This window comes from Purpureocillium lilacinum (assembly GCF_023168085.1).
Source record: "Purpureocillium lilacinum CBS 284.36 DNA, scaffold_3, whole genome shotgun sequence".
Taxonomy (NCBI): Eukaryota; Fungi; Ascomycota; class Sordariomycetes; order Hypocreales; family Ophiocordycipitaceae; genus Purpureocillium; species Purpureocillium lilacinum.
Genome location: NW_027072113.1, coordinates 2,158,234 through 2,173,522, shown reverse-complemented (window position 1 = coordinate 2,173,522; position 15,289 = coordinate 2,158,234). Strand labels below are relative to the sequence as shown.

At 60.2% G+C, this 15,289-nt stretch overlaps 6 protein-coding genes across 6 annotated transcripts; 3 read left to right on the top strand and 3 right to left on the bottom strand.

Moving 5' to 3' along the window:
- Positions 1-210: 210 nt before the first annotated feature.
- PLICBS_004238 (uncharacterized protein) lies at positions 211-2,005 on the top strand (the record flags this gene model as incomplete). Its single annotated transcript, XM_018327039.1, has 6 exons — positions 211-253; positions 308-313; positions 364-415; positions 471-1,211; positions 1,285-1,552; positions 1,637-2,005. The coding sequence occupies 6 exons, from the start codon at positions 211-213 to the stop codon at positions 2,003-2,005; spliced, it is 1,479 nt and encodes a 492-aa protein (XP_018174501.1).
- A 379-nt stretch (positions 2,006-2,384) lies between these two features.
- On the bottom strand, positions 2,385-4,202 carry PLICBS_004237 (uncharacterized protein; the record flags this gene model as incomplete). The annotated part of the gene is made up of 2 exons (XM_018327040.1): positions 2,385-3,743; positions 3,795-4,202. 2 exons carry the CDS (start codon positions 4,200-4,202, stop codon positions 2,385-2,387), a joined length of 1,767 nt encoding a protein of 588 aa, XP_018174502.1.
- Positions 4,203-6,186: 1,984 nt separating this feature from the next.
- On the top strand, positions 6,187-9,277 carry PLICBS_004236 (uncharacterized protein; the record flags this gene model as incomplete). The annotated part of the gene is made up of 2 exons (XM_018327041.2): positions 6,187-7,306; positions 7,362-9,277. The coding sequence occupies 2 exons, from the start codon at positions 6,187-6,189 to the stop codon at positions 9,275-9,277; spliced, it is 3,036 nt and encodes a 1,011-aa protein (XP_018174503.2).
- A 543-nt stretch (positions 9,278-9,820) lies between these two features.
- On the bottom strand, positions 9,821-12,181 carry PLICBS_004235 (nucleolar Complex 2 protein; the record flags this gene model as incomplete). The annotated part of the gene is made up of 1 exon (XM_018327042.1): positions 9,821-12,181. The coding sequence occupies one exon, from the start codon at positions 12,179-12,181 to the stop codon at positions 9,821-9,823; it is 2,361 nt and encodes a 786-aa protein (XP_018174504.1).
- A 386-nt stretch (positions 12,182-12,567) lies between these two features.
- PLICBS_004234 (vacuolar protein-sorting-associated protein 28) lies at positions 12,568-13,421 on the top strand (the record flags this gene model as incomplete). The annotated part of the gene is made up of 3 exons (XM_018327043.1): positions 12,568-12,651; positions 12,722-12,958; positions 13,023-13,421. The coding sequence occupies 3 exons, from the start codon at positions 12,568-12,570 to the stop codon at positions 13,419-13,421; spliced, it is 720 nt and encodes a 239-aa protein (XP_018174505.1).
- A 290-nt stretch (positions 13,422-13,711) lies between these two features.
- PLICBS_004233 (1-phosphatidylinositol-3-phosphate 5-kinase) lies at positions 13,712-15,220 on the bottom strand (the record flags this gene model as incomplete). The annotated part of the gene is made up of 1 exon (XM_018327044.1): positions 13,712-15,220. One exon carries the CDS (start codon positions 15,218-15,220, stop codon positions 13,712-13,714), a length of 1,509 nt encoding a protein of 502 aa, XP_018174506.1.
- Between the last annotated feature and the right edge of the window lie 69 nt (positions 15,221-15,289).

Sequence of the window (15,289 nt, the reverse complement as noted above, 5' to 3'; positions counted from 1 at the left end):
GCTTGATTCAAAGTCCTTGAGTGCGATTCTCAGTGCCGGTGCCTTCCAACCCCAAACTACGAGCTCACACAGGCAGCCATGTTATCAAAGTCGGTCTCGGCGGTCGTTGACCTTCTTACACGGGAGACAGCATTCAGCTTACTGCCTTTCCTGGGTGTTGGGGCGGCGCTGCTATGCTGGAGACTATGGCGCTTCACTATCATGCCAGTCATGAATCCCTCGGCACCAAAAGAGTTGCCGTATTGGATTCCATGTACGCCTCGCCTCGCCACAATTGGTCTACAACCATGCTAACTCCATGTCACAGTTCTAGGTACTGCAAAGACCTATGCGTACAGGTTTGCAATTTGCTGATATGACTAGGTCATGTTCGCTCCTTCTTCAAGGACTACAATGAAGCCATCGACGAGGGAAGGTCCGTTATGACACCACTACATATTGAATGCTCAGATGCTGATCCTAGGAAACAGAAAATACTTCAACGACTCAAACATGCCGTTTAGCGTCTCCATCGCAGGGGCGCGCATCTACATCTGCTACGCCCCCGAGGACGTCGCCGGCCTGTACCGCAACACCACCACAATCTCCTACGACAACGTCATCAAGGACATGTACCGGTGGATCGGCGTCAGCGACGACGGCTTCGCCAAGATGTTCACCATCAACGAGTCCTCCAGGCACAACATCGGCATGGCGCACGCGCAGGCCCCCGGCAACATGATCAACGAGTATCACCGCCGCCAGACCAAGCCAGGTCCCCTCTTCGAGGACCTTTTGCACGCCAGAACCATTCCGGGAATCGACCAAACGCTGCAGGACATCGTAGATGGACGCAGTGCATCTGTAGTTGGACGATCGGCTGATGGCGCGGCTGTTTCGCTTCTTGGCCTGTGCACCGATCTCTTCCTTCGGGGCACCACGACGGCTTTCCTCGGCCAGAAGATCTGGGAGGTGAATCCCACGCTACTGGACTCATTTGCGCTCTGGGAGCGGACGAACTGGAAGTACATGTTCCAGATGCCTGAGATCATCAGCGGGGATATGGTTCAGGCCCGGGACGCCATCATTGGCACCTTTGTCAAGTACCTCGCTATCCCGGCATCAGAACGAAGCGACTGCATCGACTTTGTCAAGTCGGTGGAAGCCATGATGCGGGACGTGGGGGTCGACGAGCGAGACATGGCCAAAATTTTCATGCTGCATTTCTGGGCGTAAGACTTGTGTCCCCTTTCCTTCATTCTCCTCCTTTTGCCTCTACCGATCGCTAATGTTGTTTGCTCTTAGTGTCCTGGGCAACATATACAAGGTCGCCTTCTGGGCCATCGCGCATATGGCATACGACCCGTCACTCCTCGACGCCATTCGGGCGGAGGTCACGCCCGCAGTCAAGGACGGCCAGGTAGACGAAGCCTATCTCGCCGAGAACTGCCCGCTGCTGGAGTCCCTCCTCAGCGAGGTTCTCCGCCTCACGGTCGCCACCGCTCTCGTCAGAGATGTCGTTGCGCCCACGCACATCCGCGGCAAGACGCTCCAACCGGGAAGCAAGATACTTGTACGCACTCACATATCCCTCTCCCGATTCCCGTGCCCGCAACAGCTAGTCTTGAGGCTTTGACTGACAACGCCTGTCGCACAGGTTCCCTACCGTCAACTCCACCAGAACCGCTCCGTCTGGGGCGACGATCCCCTCACGCTCTCGCCCGCGCGCTTCGTCGCAGAGCCGAAGCTTACGTCCTCAAAGTCCTACCGCCCTTTCGGAGGCGGTCATACCCTGTGCCCCGGCCGCTTCCTGGCCAAGCGCGCCATGGGGTATGCCATTGCCGCGCTGGTCACCAAGTTCGAGCTGAGTCTCGACGTTGAGATGACGCGCCGAGCGGTCGGAGGTAGTGGCAAGTCGGTCCGGTTCCCCCGGATGGACTCGACCAAGCCAAGCCCAGGAGCAAGTCTACCCCACAGAGGCGAGGATGTCTTCCTATTGTTGAAGGAGAGGAGGACTGCATGGTAGCGATTTAGGGGCTTTGGAAGCTGAGGCTGCCTCAGATCATGTCCGATAGCATGCTTCTCACAAGCTAGTGTCATCGTCGCCTAGACGCGCCGGATAGAAAGGCGGAATGGTCATTTCATTCCCGTAGTGCCTCTCCCGGCATACGTTTTCTCGATGTCATGCCCATTGTGCCCCTCGTGCCTCTAGTGCCCGGCATCAAATGTTGGTTCTTCTTGGGTTTCATCTGTGTATAAACGCAGGTGTAGCATTGGCGCTAGAAATGTTGTTACCCTTCTTGCTAGTTAACTATACCACGCAGGTACCAAGTCTTGAGAAAGCAGCACCCGCAACCAAACGCCCGCTAACCAGTACGGCTTGCCTGCTCAGCATGCGCCAAAGCTCAAGTCCTCTGCGAAAGCTCGAAGTACGCCCTCAGCAATGCCAACCCGCCCATCTGCGTCTCTACCGTCCGCCCTCTCCCGCGGTCATTCGGGTCACTCGTCGCCCTCCTCGACGCTCGCCTCACCACCCGGGATCCGCCAAAGCTGCGCTCCCTCTTCGTATGCAGCCTGGGGTCGTCGGGACGTGTCTGACTGCCACTGCTCTGATGCACGGGTTTCGCTCCAGGCTCCCACTTGGCTGTGGAGTTGCCCCAGCTGCCATCCATCGGTATGCCCTTGTTGCGGTAGTCAACTCGTTTGGATGTGGCATTCTGGCCGTTGTCGATATCGCGGCCCGTGGGGTTGTTGAAGATACCGGCGCCCCACCACATGCCAAACTTGCCCGCTCCGTCGCGCGTCTTGCGTGCTGCGTCCACGTTATGCTTGACCCAGGGGAGGTACATGCGACACGTCTCATCGTGTGCCGCGGGGCTGCTGGCAATCGTGGTAACGTCGCCAGGCGCCGTAATGGGTGCGCAAAAGGCAGTCAGGTGGTGGAAAAAGATGCCTTTAAACGTTTGCCCATCTTGAGAGCATGTGGCGCTCACATCACACTGTTCCTCCAAGATGCCACCACGGCCGAGCCCTCGCCAGGGTGGTAGTTCTCCTGGTGGCAGGCGGTCAATGATGTCCACTGGCGCGTTTCTCATCAGGTCCCAGCCGGTAGCCTTGATGACGGATCGGATGAGGCTGTGGCCATCGTCCAGGTACGACGGGCTACCAGTGATACTCCACAGGCCGCGGTGGCCTGTGAGGATGACGCCTTGGTTGTATGTGTAAACCATCTCGTTGCGTTCATCGCACTCGACGTTGCCGGGCTTGCTGCGGTCGACGTGGTATCCATCGACGTACAGCCCTTCGTCATTGGTCATGTTGACGTCCCCAAGCCACTTGTAACCCTCAATCGCGGCGGCCAGATAGATGGGATCCTGGCCTGGAAATCCCTTGGACTGGACCCATTCCTCTGAGAAGGTGTCATTCGGGAAGTATTCGTACATGGCTGCGGAAGCGGCAATCCAAAGCTCGTTGGTGATGGCGTTCTTGTATGGAAGAAGCCTCGGGTTCCATATCATGCCGCCGTGACAAAGGGTCTCATCCCAGCCATTGGTCGCGAGATCCCAAAACTCGCGCGAACGGTCCGAGAATGTGCAGAGGTAGTTGTAGCCTTGCCACGAAGTACGGCGCAGAGCCGTACGGATCTCCTCGGGGATGTGGTTGCAGGCCTGTTCCGTCCCGGGATAATGCAGCTGCGCATGCAGGCGCACGAACTTGATGGTTTCCAGCCAACCGAGCACAACCCATAAGATGTCGTCGTATGCCTGGGCTTGTCAGTCCAGTTGTGCTTGGAGGTGAACGGCGCTCAGACGCACCTGTGTCTTGATGTCCTCGGCTTCTTGCCCGAAGAACGAGTGCGAAACCTGAGCGAATACAGAGGCGATGAGATTCTCCTTTTGCTTCCAGGGTTCCTCACTAATAGCCTGTGTCATAGTAGACAGCATGCCTGAAACGACGGTTCCGACAACGGCACTAGTCCATTCTATGGCAGTCGGCCAGGTGCCGTTGTTCGCGTCAAAGTAGTCATTCTGCAACACAGACAGGGCAGCGAAGGCGTCGTCGAGGGCTTGCGTCGCATCGGCAGAGACCTGCAGCTTGAGGTGCACCTCGCTGTCCGGAAGCTCGTTTATCTTCCGCGGAGTGAAGGGCTTCGTCTGCGCGAGAGAGCGCACGACGATGAGCCCGAGAAGCGTGAGCAGCCCGGCAAACGAGAGACGCGCCATTGTGTGTTTGGCAAAAGAAGCCCAAGATGCCCGTTTCGGTGGATGGAATGCGCTGGCATGTAAAGGCAGGACGGCGCTATCAGGAGGCGGAAGCCCAGATTTATGTCTCAACTTCGGACGCAGCTCATCTCGCTGGCCGTCCGGACGGTCAGCCGGCCGGCGGCAACACGGACACGCGATGGATTCCATGACGGTAGCGCAGGGACCCGGTGCAATCTGATGCAAGTCAACGGCAGTCGTGGACAATGAGCAGGACGCAGGGCTCGAGCCGCCGCTGCGACCGCAAGGGCATGCTGGCTGGTCAGCGGCCGCCTGCGGTCTGCTGCAGTGTCCCGATGCGCACCGGTCGGCTCGGGACTGCGCGGTGTGACCAGTCGGGAAGAGAGACGAGCCGGCGTCTCTATATTATGTGCGAGGACAAATGTTGTGAAGTCCAAGGATGAGGGCAGCCGGGATGTCTGCTGCTTCGGCGCGCGAGTCAGGAGGGGCGTTGCGGGGTGGCCAAGGCCGGAACGGGACAGCCGGTGTGGCACGGCGGCACGCGACCACGGACCGGCCCTTGGCTGGTGCGGTTCGAGTCGGGCTCGGCAAGCTAATGTTAATACGTGATAGTATAGTGATGTCGAGCTAGTTGGGGATTTGTTCTAGACCCGGGTGCTGGCTTCGGCGAGATTGAGAATGCGCTCTCCCTTGACCGGCGTACATGAGCCTATGCGACAACCTTTCAGCTGCCATCGCAACTAGACGCGCGCCGAGGGCATCGCAACGGGGTCATCAAAGATGCGCTGCGCAGTGCAACGCGAGTCTAATTGCCCCAATATCTCACACGCAGGGGCAAGCCGATCTGTGCGACCGCGTCGTGCAGTCGCAGCTCGTGCGCAACTTCAAGTCTTCTGACGGGCCATGCAACGATGCGACGCTCCTGCTTGGCGCGCTCGCGCACAAGACGGCCTCGCGTGGACTGGTCGGGCGCGAGAGGAACCTGGCTGGAGCTGGTGCCGCGGAGTTAGCTGTGCAAGTCGGGCCACTTGCGGAATTAGGTCCATGACAGCCAGTCTGAACACTTCCACGACTCGGCCGAGAAAGATGTACTGTATGTAGTACCTCGAGTGCTCGGCACCGAGCGTTGGTCGGTCATGGGGATCGTGAGCGAAGAGCTTGTTGGCCCGAGGCAGCTGTGACCACTGTCCTTGCCCTTGAGCAGACCGTTTGTTCGCCACGTGCTGTCCATATCACCACATCTCCGGCTCTGGTGATTTGGTCAAGAGACGAGATGTCATGCCACTGTCGTGGGTGATGCCACGGCTCCCGACGACGGCCATCATACGGTGCATGGTCGCAGGGTGTCGATGAGTCGTCTGAAATGTCAGTCGCGCGTGGCCAGCATCGGTCGCTCGGACAGATCAGCTGCACGTCGAAGCAGCGAGCTTCTCGACCAAGCCCGGAGGGCCGGTGCGGTGTTGGCTTGGTTGTTCAGAGCATTCATCGAGCATTGCGATTTGGACGAAGGACGGGAGCACACAAAATTGCCTTACAGGACCCCAGGCGGGGGGATGAGCGCACTAACGCCTCGCTCTAGTGTGGCGGTGCCCAGTGTTGGCGGTGCCTGCCGATCCGCTGTGGCTGGAGCGGCGCCCGCCCTCCCCACCTGCCGCGTCTGGCTTGTTTACTTTGCTCCAAATCTGGACGAGTAGGAACGGGCCGAACTGCCAGCTTCCTGACCTCCATCCTTGTCCCCGTCCGTACGTTGCTCTCGTCCTCACCCTCCACTCCTTCCATTGAACCGCGCTCGACATTTCGCGACGCACCAACAACCCGCATGCACCATTCTGCGAGCTCGTGTCCTTTTCCCTCGCACGCTACATAGATCTTCCAGCCGCATTGCTTTCGCACGACACATACTACACGCACGCGCGTGTCCAACCCCGTCCCTGTCGGCTCCAACCCTGCCGCATCGCGTCCCACGACGCGTGATCCGACAGCCATGGAGGCCGACACCGCCAGCAGATATCGCTCACGCATCCTACGGGAGATGAACGCGAACCGCGCAAACCCCTTCAACTCCCCGCCCTCGTCCACCGGCTCCCATGGCACCGTCAGCCCGACCATGTCGTCAGTCTTCTCCGACCCAGACGGCGAGTCGACGCGCCGTCTCAACGAGGACATTGCCAGGATCACCGCCTCCAAGAAGCTGCCTGTCAACTGGGAGGCTGCCCATCGCAAGTGGCCCGAGTTCTTCTCTCTGCCCAAAGCGCGAGACGCGACCCATGACGATGCCGACACGAGGCCGCTCGCCACGCTAGAGAACAAACGCCCGGCCGCTCTCAACGACGATTCGACTCAGGACGTCTGGGGCGCATCAAAGAAGACGCGTGCCGAGATGCAGCCGCGTGTCGACAACGAATCCGACCTCTCCTCCCTCATCTCCAAGTCCCCTGCTCACGCGCTGCCCCGTCATATGACGGCCGCCAACGGGAGGCACTCAAGCCCTTTGACCAAGGTCCACACGCGAAATCCATCAGACCACGCCATTCCCAGCCAGCGACGACAGTCCATTTCGGAGGTCCTGAATGGCTTGCGACAGACATCCCCCCCGCCCCGCGACGCGTCGAGGGACCGCCAGCGCGACAGTCACTCGCCCCTGCTCTCATCCGCCAAGTCAAGTCTGACCGCAGTCCCGCCCTCGCCCGACTCCATGGCTAGTCCCGGACACAACGCCTCGCACGTCCGGTCCTTCTTCATGCCCGACGTTTCGCATCTTGGTGATTTCGTCACGGGAACTCTCAAATTTAGCGGCTCCATGAAGAACGGAGTTCCAATCTTTGTCAAACACGGCAGGGTGCACGATCGGCACGAGCGCCCTTCTGCCGCTACACACGCCCAGGTCGACGGAATACAGGTTCCGGAAGATGAAGAAAAGATCTTCGTGTCTATGGATATGATCCGTGACGAGATCATCTCTCTCCAAGAGCACCACGATAAGGTCCAGGAATATGCTGAGAGCCTCCAGCGAGACGTTGAGAAACTTGAGGGGCAGCTCAGGTCCTCCAAGGGCTCTGGCGGTGCAGGCTATGCAGACGACAAGCTCGTGGCCCGAAAAAATCGTAAGTGGTCTGTCCATGTGCGTACGGGGTATGTAGCTGACCGCCGTGGCGACAGAGTTGGAAATAGAAGTTGCAACATTACAGACGCGCTTGGAGCAGGCGACGCGAAAGTATAGCGACAAGGAGTTTGAGAACGTCTCTCTTGCTCACGAGCGGGATCGCGCCGTCAGCAGACTGCAGAGCGCCTGTGACGACATCAGCAAGCTCACGCGCAAGTTGAGCCACAGGGAAAAGGCGCTGGAGTCTTCGCATAAGCAGCAAGAGACGACCGACCAGATGCGGCAAGACAATGACACGCTGCGCCGCGATCTCATCTCTCTGAAGCATGGACGCGACGCGCTTGAGCTCGAAAACTCGTCGCTGCGGACGGACAACGAGGTCCTGCGCCAGAAGCAAACGGAACTGGGGGACGAGATTGAGTCTCTCCGATCGCACTATAAGAGCGTGCGACGCGAGGATGGCTCCCTCGTGAGCGAGAACAAGTCTCTTCGTGCCGACAATGAGTCTATGGCCGAGGAGATTGAAAGCCTGCGCGAAAACCTCGACGGAGCCCAGCACGAGCTTGACGCTGCCCGCGAGGAGATTGACACCTTGCGCCGGGAGAAGTCGACTCTGCAGGAGGACAACGAGAGCCTTGTTCGTCACAACGATAAGTATTTCAGCGAGAACAAGATGCTGCGCCGTGAGAACTCTGGCTTCGAGCGCAGCATTCATGACCTTCATGACGAGAACCTCAAGCTCAAAGACGAAGTTGAGCTGCTGAAGCAACAGCTCGACCACTGCCGCCCCATTCCCAAGGAGGACTTCTCCGCTCGCCTTGACGAGGAGACGGAAGAGAACATGACCTCGGCTTTTTTCGTTCCGGACATCACCATCAACACGAACGAATCGGGTCCTACGGAGGCGACGCAGACCAAGGATCTTCCCGCCCAGCCTGAGCTCACATCACAGAGCTACAAGACGCTAACAACCCACGTTGACGCAAAGTCGACTCGGGACACGGCGCACGAGACGAAGAAGGCCAAGAGCAAGTCCAAACAGACCGTCCAAGGTCAGAAGGTTGCATTCTCCATTCCCGAAGCCACGACCCAGAGCGACAGGAATGTGGCAAACAAGAGCAAGCGCCGCAGTCGCTCCAACTCGGCGCAACAGAGTCAAAAGGGCCTGGTTATAGACCCATTCAACGACGTGGAGGACACAACCGGTCTGCAATCGATCGACAACGCGACCGAGGACCAAGCCATCTCCCTGAACCTATCTCTGAGGAACCAGCGCCAGTCGCAATCGCAGGAACAGACCAGCCAAGCCCAGAAAGTCCGTCGGACATCACAGACGTCGCAAAAAATCATTTTGGAAACTGATTTGGTGGCTCAGCATACGAAGCAGCTCAACCACGACACTTGCCCGGTGCTCTCTAAGGACGCACGCCGCGTGCTGGATGGACTGTGTGAACACAACTGCCGCAACTGCATAGTATGCACTCGAATCACGTCGCACCGCGGTGTCATCTCGTCGACCGAAGTCGCGTCGGGCAAGAAGCGAGTCACCGTCCCCCGTCCAGTTCCCGTTACCGACCGCGATCTGACGGCAGACGATCCGACAATGCGACCCTCGCAATCTCCGGGGCACGCGCTAGCCCTTGTGATCAAGGGCCTCGAGGATGAATCCCGCCACATGCAGCTTGAGCTTTCTCGCCTGCAGGCAGCGTACAGCGGTTCCGACAAAGCCATCGGCCGACGGGACAGAGTCGCTCTTGCTGAGGATATCCGGATGCTGCTGAAGCGCCTCGAGGTCAAGAATGACCAGATTTACAGTCTGTACGATGTCCTGGAGGGACAAAAGGCGGCTGGGCAAGCGATGACCGAGGAGGAGATAGAGATGACGGTGCTCAACATCACCGGCATGACTGTTCGGGATGTGACCAGCAACAGCGAGAACTTTACCTGGGAAGGCATCCACGACGCTGCCTAGCTACTGCGCGCTGGCATTATTGCGATGATCGAAAATGGCCTACAATTTCATCGGAGGAGCATGGACATCAGCGCATGGCGTTCTTGAGTTAGGATTAGCTCACACTCGTCCGCCGTTGCGAGAGACGGCGTGACATCGAGGCTTGGGTGGTGGGTGCGCGGTAGCAACAAGGTGCGTGCTCGCTGCCACGCTCAATCTGCATCTTCGGCGCGCGTTTGAGGAATTTTGGTCGACGGGGTACGACGACATAGACCGTCGTGCTGGCCTCGGCCATGTCGGATTCTTGTATTATAACTTAGGGACGCTCGTCTTTTCTATTGCATTGGGTTTGAGGCTGCGCTCGGGGTCTGGGGTCTAGGGTTAGGGTCCTGGATAGGAATGATTGAAATGATGACTTTGTCTGCATTCGCATGATACGCTTTCACATTTGATTACACATTGCAAGTATCTAGCAATCCTGAATTCAGCGGATGGAAACATGTCTGGTATTTGACTAGGCGGTTCCCGTGCCTGCAGTGAATTATGCAATGCGTAAAAAGATGTCTACTCATCATCCTCTGACCCCTCGTCATCCTCGTCCTCGTCTTCATCCTCATCCACCCCTTCGTCTTCCTCGCCCTCGAGGTCCACGTCCATCTCATCCTCGCTATCATCCTGTGCATCATCGGCCATCTCCTCCTCCCTCCTCTTCCTGTCATCATCCTTGCGGGCCTCCTCGAGCATCTTGGCCCTCTCAGCCCTGGCCTTGCGCTGGCCGACGACGTAGGCGCCGAGCGGCGTCTTGGCCACGTCAAAGTCGCGCAGGAAAGCATCGACCTGGGCGCGGTCCTTGGGCGCAAAGTCGACCTTTGCGCGGCGCTCCTCGACGAACTTGGCGTTGGCCTCGAGCTTCTGCACGAGGAGGACGAGCTGGGAGACGAGCTTGGCGTTGCGGTTGCCCTGGGACTTGGAGCGGGCCTGCTTGATCCAGCGCTTGAGCTGGATGACGACGGGGAGGGCGAGCTCGGGGAAGGCGATGGAGGTGCTCCACAGGAGCATGTACTCGCTGAGGAGCTCGACGACCTGCTCGCCGACGCCGTCCTGGTAGACGCGCGTGCGCAGGTACGACTTGGGCGCCTTGTAGGCGACGGAGAAGTCAAAGGCCTTGAGGGTGGTGGCCTTGGGCGGCTTCTTCATCTCGGCTGAGGAGAGGACCTCGAGGAGGGGCGACGCGAGAGGGATGTAGGTGCCCGTGGCGCGGGACGTGCGCAGCAGCGACCGTACGAGGTGAAAGCGCAGGGGGAAGTACAGGGAGGTGGGGATGAGTCGCATGGCGCCGAGGGTCACCTGGACGAGCGGGTAGATGAGGAGCTTGAGCTGGCTCTCCTTGCCGGCCTCGGCCTCCTTGAGCGGGCTGCAGTGCTCGGCGAGCACGCACGACCAAAAGTCGAGCGAGTGGGTGAACTGCCAGTTGTAGACCATGCGGAACGAGTCGTTCTTGTTGTGGACGATGCTGTTGCGCAGGTGGATGGCGAGCTGGCGGATGAAGGTGAAGGCGGTGGTGTAGCCGACGGCCGGGTCGATGCCCCAGAGCTCGGCGGCCGAGTTCTTCATCAGGTTGATGCCCTGGATCGTGTTGTGGTTGGTGACGCGGCAGCCCTGAACGAGGCCCTGGTACGTGGCCTTGAGGACCGTCTCGCGGATGCCCTTGTCGCCGATGACGACGAGCCGCCGCAGGACGAGGAAGGCGGTGATCTTGGTCGTCTCGGTGCTGGCGGGCTGCGCCCAGAAGTTGACGACTGACTTGGCCAGCGCCCGGATGAGCTTCTTGAAAGAGAGCAGGTACGGCAGGATGGGGGTGATGGACGACAGCGTGAGTTTGAGCGTCTTGTCGTCGGAGAGGGTGCTGAGGAGGTGCATGATGGAGGACGTGTACGACTTGAGCAGCAGCGACAGCGTCTTGAACTTCTTGGTCTCCGTCTGCACGTAGACCTTGCCGGACGCGGACTCCTTCACGGGGAGGTGGTGGTTCATAACCACGGGGATCTCCTTGAGCGCCAGGACGAGAACGTCGTTGAAGACTTCGGGGCTGTTGATGACCCATCGCTGCGGCGCATCCTCCTCGTCCTCCTCGTTGAGGTGAGCGGCGACGCGGAACGCAAGCACGACTTGCCTGGCGGCTCTGAGGGATTGCTTCTCCGCCATGGCTTTCCGCCAAGAGGCGACGGTGGCGCGGGTCAGCTCGTTGGCCTGCGCGGGCTCCTCTTCCTCCTCGGCGGCCGCCTTGGCCTTCTTCCGCTTCTTCTTGGGCTGCTCCTCCTCTTCTGCCGACTCCTCGCCCGCGCTGAGTTCGTCCACCTCGGCCAGGTCGGCGTTGTCGTCAAAGTCGAGCGCGTCGGGGTCGTTCTCCTTGAGGAACTTGTAGAACTCGGGGTCCTTTTCGGCGAGGTCGTCCATGGCCTTTTGGCTCATGCCGTGGCCGTCCGTTGCGGCGTCCTCCTCCTCCTCATCCTCGCTATCGCTGACGGCCACGGGCTGCGCGCCAACGGAGTCGTCCGAGTCGCTACCATCATCGCCATCCTTCTTGGGGTCGCTGCGCTTCCGCTTGCCGAGCTTGGCCTTGGCGGCAGCCTTGTCGTCGATGATGTCCTCGAAGCCGCCGGAGAAGAAGTCGTCGACGCTCATCTCGGTCGACTTCTTGCCCTTGACGCCGTTGGGCTTCTTGGGCGCCTCGCCGCCCTCCTCGCCGCCGTCCTTGCCGCCCTTGAAGAAGTCGGCATCCTTTGCGCGCCGGGCCTTCTTCTTGTCCTGGATCTGATGGCGCTGCTTGACCTTTGCGTTGGCCTTTCTCTTGTCGAGCACGCCCTTGAGGTGCTTCTTCTCGAACTTCTTGGTCGCCTTGAGGTTCTTCTTTCCGGGGGCCATGGCGGGCGACTTTTCACCACGGCGTCGTGCGTGGTGGTTGAATTGGAGTCGGCGCCTTTGGTTGTTGCGGTGGTAGAGAGGAACCAGCAGCCGGCAGCCTGCCTTCCTTCGCGAGCCAATGCGACCCGTCGTCCGTCTCCCAAAAATTTTCGAGCCGGGGCCATTATCGATAAAGGGTCCCAGCCGAAGTGGAGGTCCGCGGACGGGCGGTGAGAAATTCTGCCGTTGCCTCGAGCAGGCCCCGCCACTTCCTCCATTCCCCTCCACTCCCCCAGCGCTCCAGCGGGCTCCAGCACTCCTCAACCCGCTGTCGCTTCGTCACCGGAGACCTCACGTCGCGATTGCGTGTCACCGTCGAGCTCGATGCAGCTCCGCAACCCGCCACCATGATGCCCAGACAAGGCTATGCGCCCACGCCGCATAGCTATGTTCCCAACACGAGCCTCTCAGCAACCATAAACCTCGACGAGGTGCGCGTTCCCCCGTCCGTCCGTCGACGTCCGCCCTGCCGAGCTCCCTCTGACACCCCGCCTCCCACAGGAAGTGAAGCTCACCAACACCCGAGCCGAGCGCGACCTGCAAGACTCCCTCGCGGAGCTCTTCAGCATCATCGTCACGCTCGACGAGCTCGAAAAGGCCTTCCTCAAAGATGCCATCCCCGAGGCCGAGTACACGGAGATTTGCGAGCGCTCGCTGCGCCAGTACAAGGCGCTGCTGGCCGACGAGGGCATAGCGCGCGAGTTTGAGGGCCTGGAGGAGTTCAAGGCCAAGTGGGATGTGCATCGCACCATTCATGACTCTTCTTTGAAGCATGCGCTGACGAGAATCTCGCTGCTTCCAGCTCGAGGCCCCCCGCGCGACCGAGCGCCTCCGCGTCGGCATGCCCTCCACCACCGTCACGGCCTCGTCCTTCTCCGCGGCGCCGTCCGCCGCCGCCGCCGCCGCCAACAACACGAGCGGCGTGCTGATCCTCGAGGCGACGCAAGAGTTCATCACCTTCCTCGACGCCGTCAAGCTCGGCATGCTGTCCAAGGACCAGCTCCACCCGCTCCTCTCCGACGTGATCCAGTCGGTCAACCGCGTCACCGACCAGGACTTTGACAGCCGCGGCAAGATTGTCCAGTGGCTCATCACCCTCAACCAGATGCGCGCCACCGAGGAGCTGAGCGAGCAGCAGGCGCGCGAGCTCGAGATGGACATTCAGCAGGCGTACCAGGGGTTCAGGCGGACCTTGACGTGAATTGTCATGTTTCTTTTCGTGGTATGGGCATACGTATGCATGCGTGAAGCGAATTGTGTTTGGTTTGAGATTCTGCATGTCATATTATGGATAACGAACACTCTATCCGACAAGCATGTAATCAGCGATGAGTGATGAATGGTATGGTGGACTTGGCCTTACACGTCACCACATGCGATGATCCACCTTGTAGCCTCATGATGAAATAGCTTTCTATACACTGCCATGAACAACCCAATGCGCCTCATTGACATCATCAAACCTGTGACGCCGCTGTCCCCAAGCCGCCGTCATACCAAAAACGTCCAGAAGCTGGGATACACAAACTCCTCCTCGAATATCCTCCTCACCTGCTCCAGCACGAACCTCTCCACCTTGCCCACGTTCTTAAGGCTCTGCTTCCCGCCGTCGCGCTCGCCAATCTCGCTCTCCACCCTAATCTCCTGCAGCAGACCGCCGACCCGGCCCTTGTGCTGCTGCGGTCCTTGCTGTTGCTGCTTCCCTTCCGCACTGCCGCCTGGCCCTCGCGGAACAGCGGCAGCAGCGGCAGAAGCACTGCCGTTCGCGTTGCCGTTGTCGCCCTCGTCCTCGTCAGTGTCCGGCCCGATGGCGGCGATGGCGTCCTCGGGGCTCAGGAAGCAAAAGTGCACGCGCTTGCGAATCTTGGCCAGCACGCCCACGCCGTCAAACGACAGGCCCGTAATGTTGAGCTTGAGCGGGATCCCCACGAAGCTCGGCATCGGGTAGTCGAGCAGGATCTCGGCCGTCAGGTTGAGCCGCACGTCGCCCGCGTAGCGGATCCGGAACACGGCCTGCACGTCCTCGACGCGCGGCTCCCTCCTCGGCCGCGCCCGCTGCGGTTCTTCGCCTTGCGCCTGCGCCTCCGCCGTAGCAGAAGCAGCGTTGCCACGCTGTCCATTGCCGTTGCGAGTGCCATCACCGTCATCGTCGTCGATGATGGCCGACTCGCTAAAGTGCGCCGCGTCGCGCGTCGGCGGGCGAGACGTGCTCACCGATGTGGGCGCCAGGGTCGACACGCTTGACTTTTCGCGCAGGGCCTGCGCGGCAGGGTGGTCCGGGTGCTCGAGGAAGTTGTCCACCGAGGAGAGCACGCTGCTCTGCGACGGGTGCCGCCCGTGGTGCTGATGGTACCCGCCCGCGCCGAACCCATGAGCCGCCGCATCATTGCCGTCGTAGTCATCGTCGTAGTACGCGAGCGCCGGCGAGAGAGTGCCGCTGCCGCCGCCCATCCAGCCCCCGTTGCCGCGCGGCTGCGCGCCCGCCACCGCAGCGAGCGGCGTGTGTGTCCCCGTCCCGAGGTGGCCCTGGAAGTAATTCCTACCCGGCCCGCCGAGGATCCCCGGCGTCGACGTGCCCAGGAACGGACTCCCCATGTCGAACTCGCCCCTCAGCCCAGTAGTGCGCAGCCCGCCCGGCGGTCTACTCTTCCTGCCGCCTCCCTGCGTCGAAGCGGCCGCCGCAGCCGCAGCAACGGCCGCCGCCGCCGACAGCGCATCCTGCTGCTGCTCGTCCCCTTCATCGTCATGGTCCTCATCGTCTTCGCTCTCGTCGTCATCCAGCTCGTGCTCGTAAAAGTCCGGCAGCGGGTCCGTCATGTCCTTGAGCTCCAGCTCGGGCGGGATCTTGCCAAAGTCGAAGCCATGGACGTTGACGCTGCGGATGAAGCGCGGCAGCGGCACCGTCTGGAACTTGTCGTGGATGAAGGTGCGGATGCGCTCCGCGAGGGCGTCGCCGTCGGGTCCGCTCGTCAGCGTCTCCCAGTTGAGGTCGACGGACATGGCATTTGTGAGGCTGTGGTGAGAGGTGTCATGAAGTTCAGGTGGTGGATTGTGAGGTTGGGTTGTCTG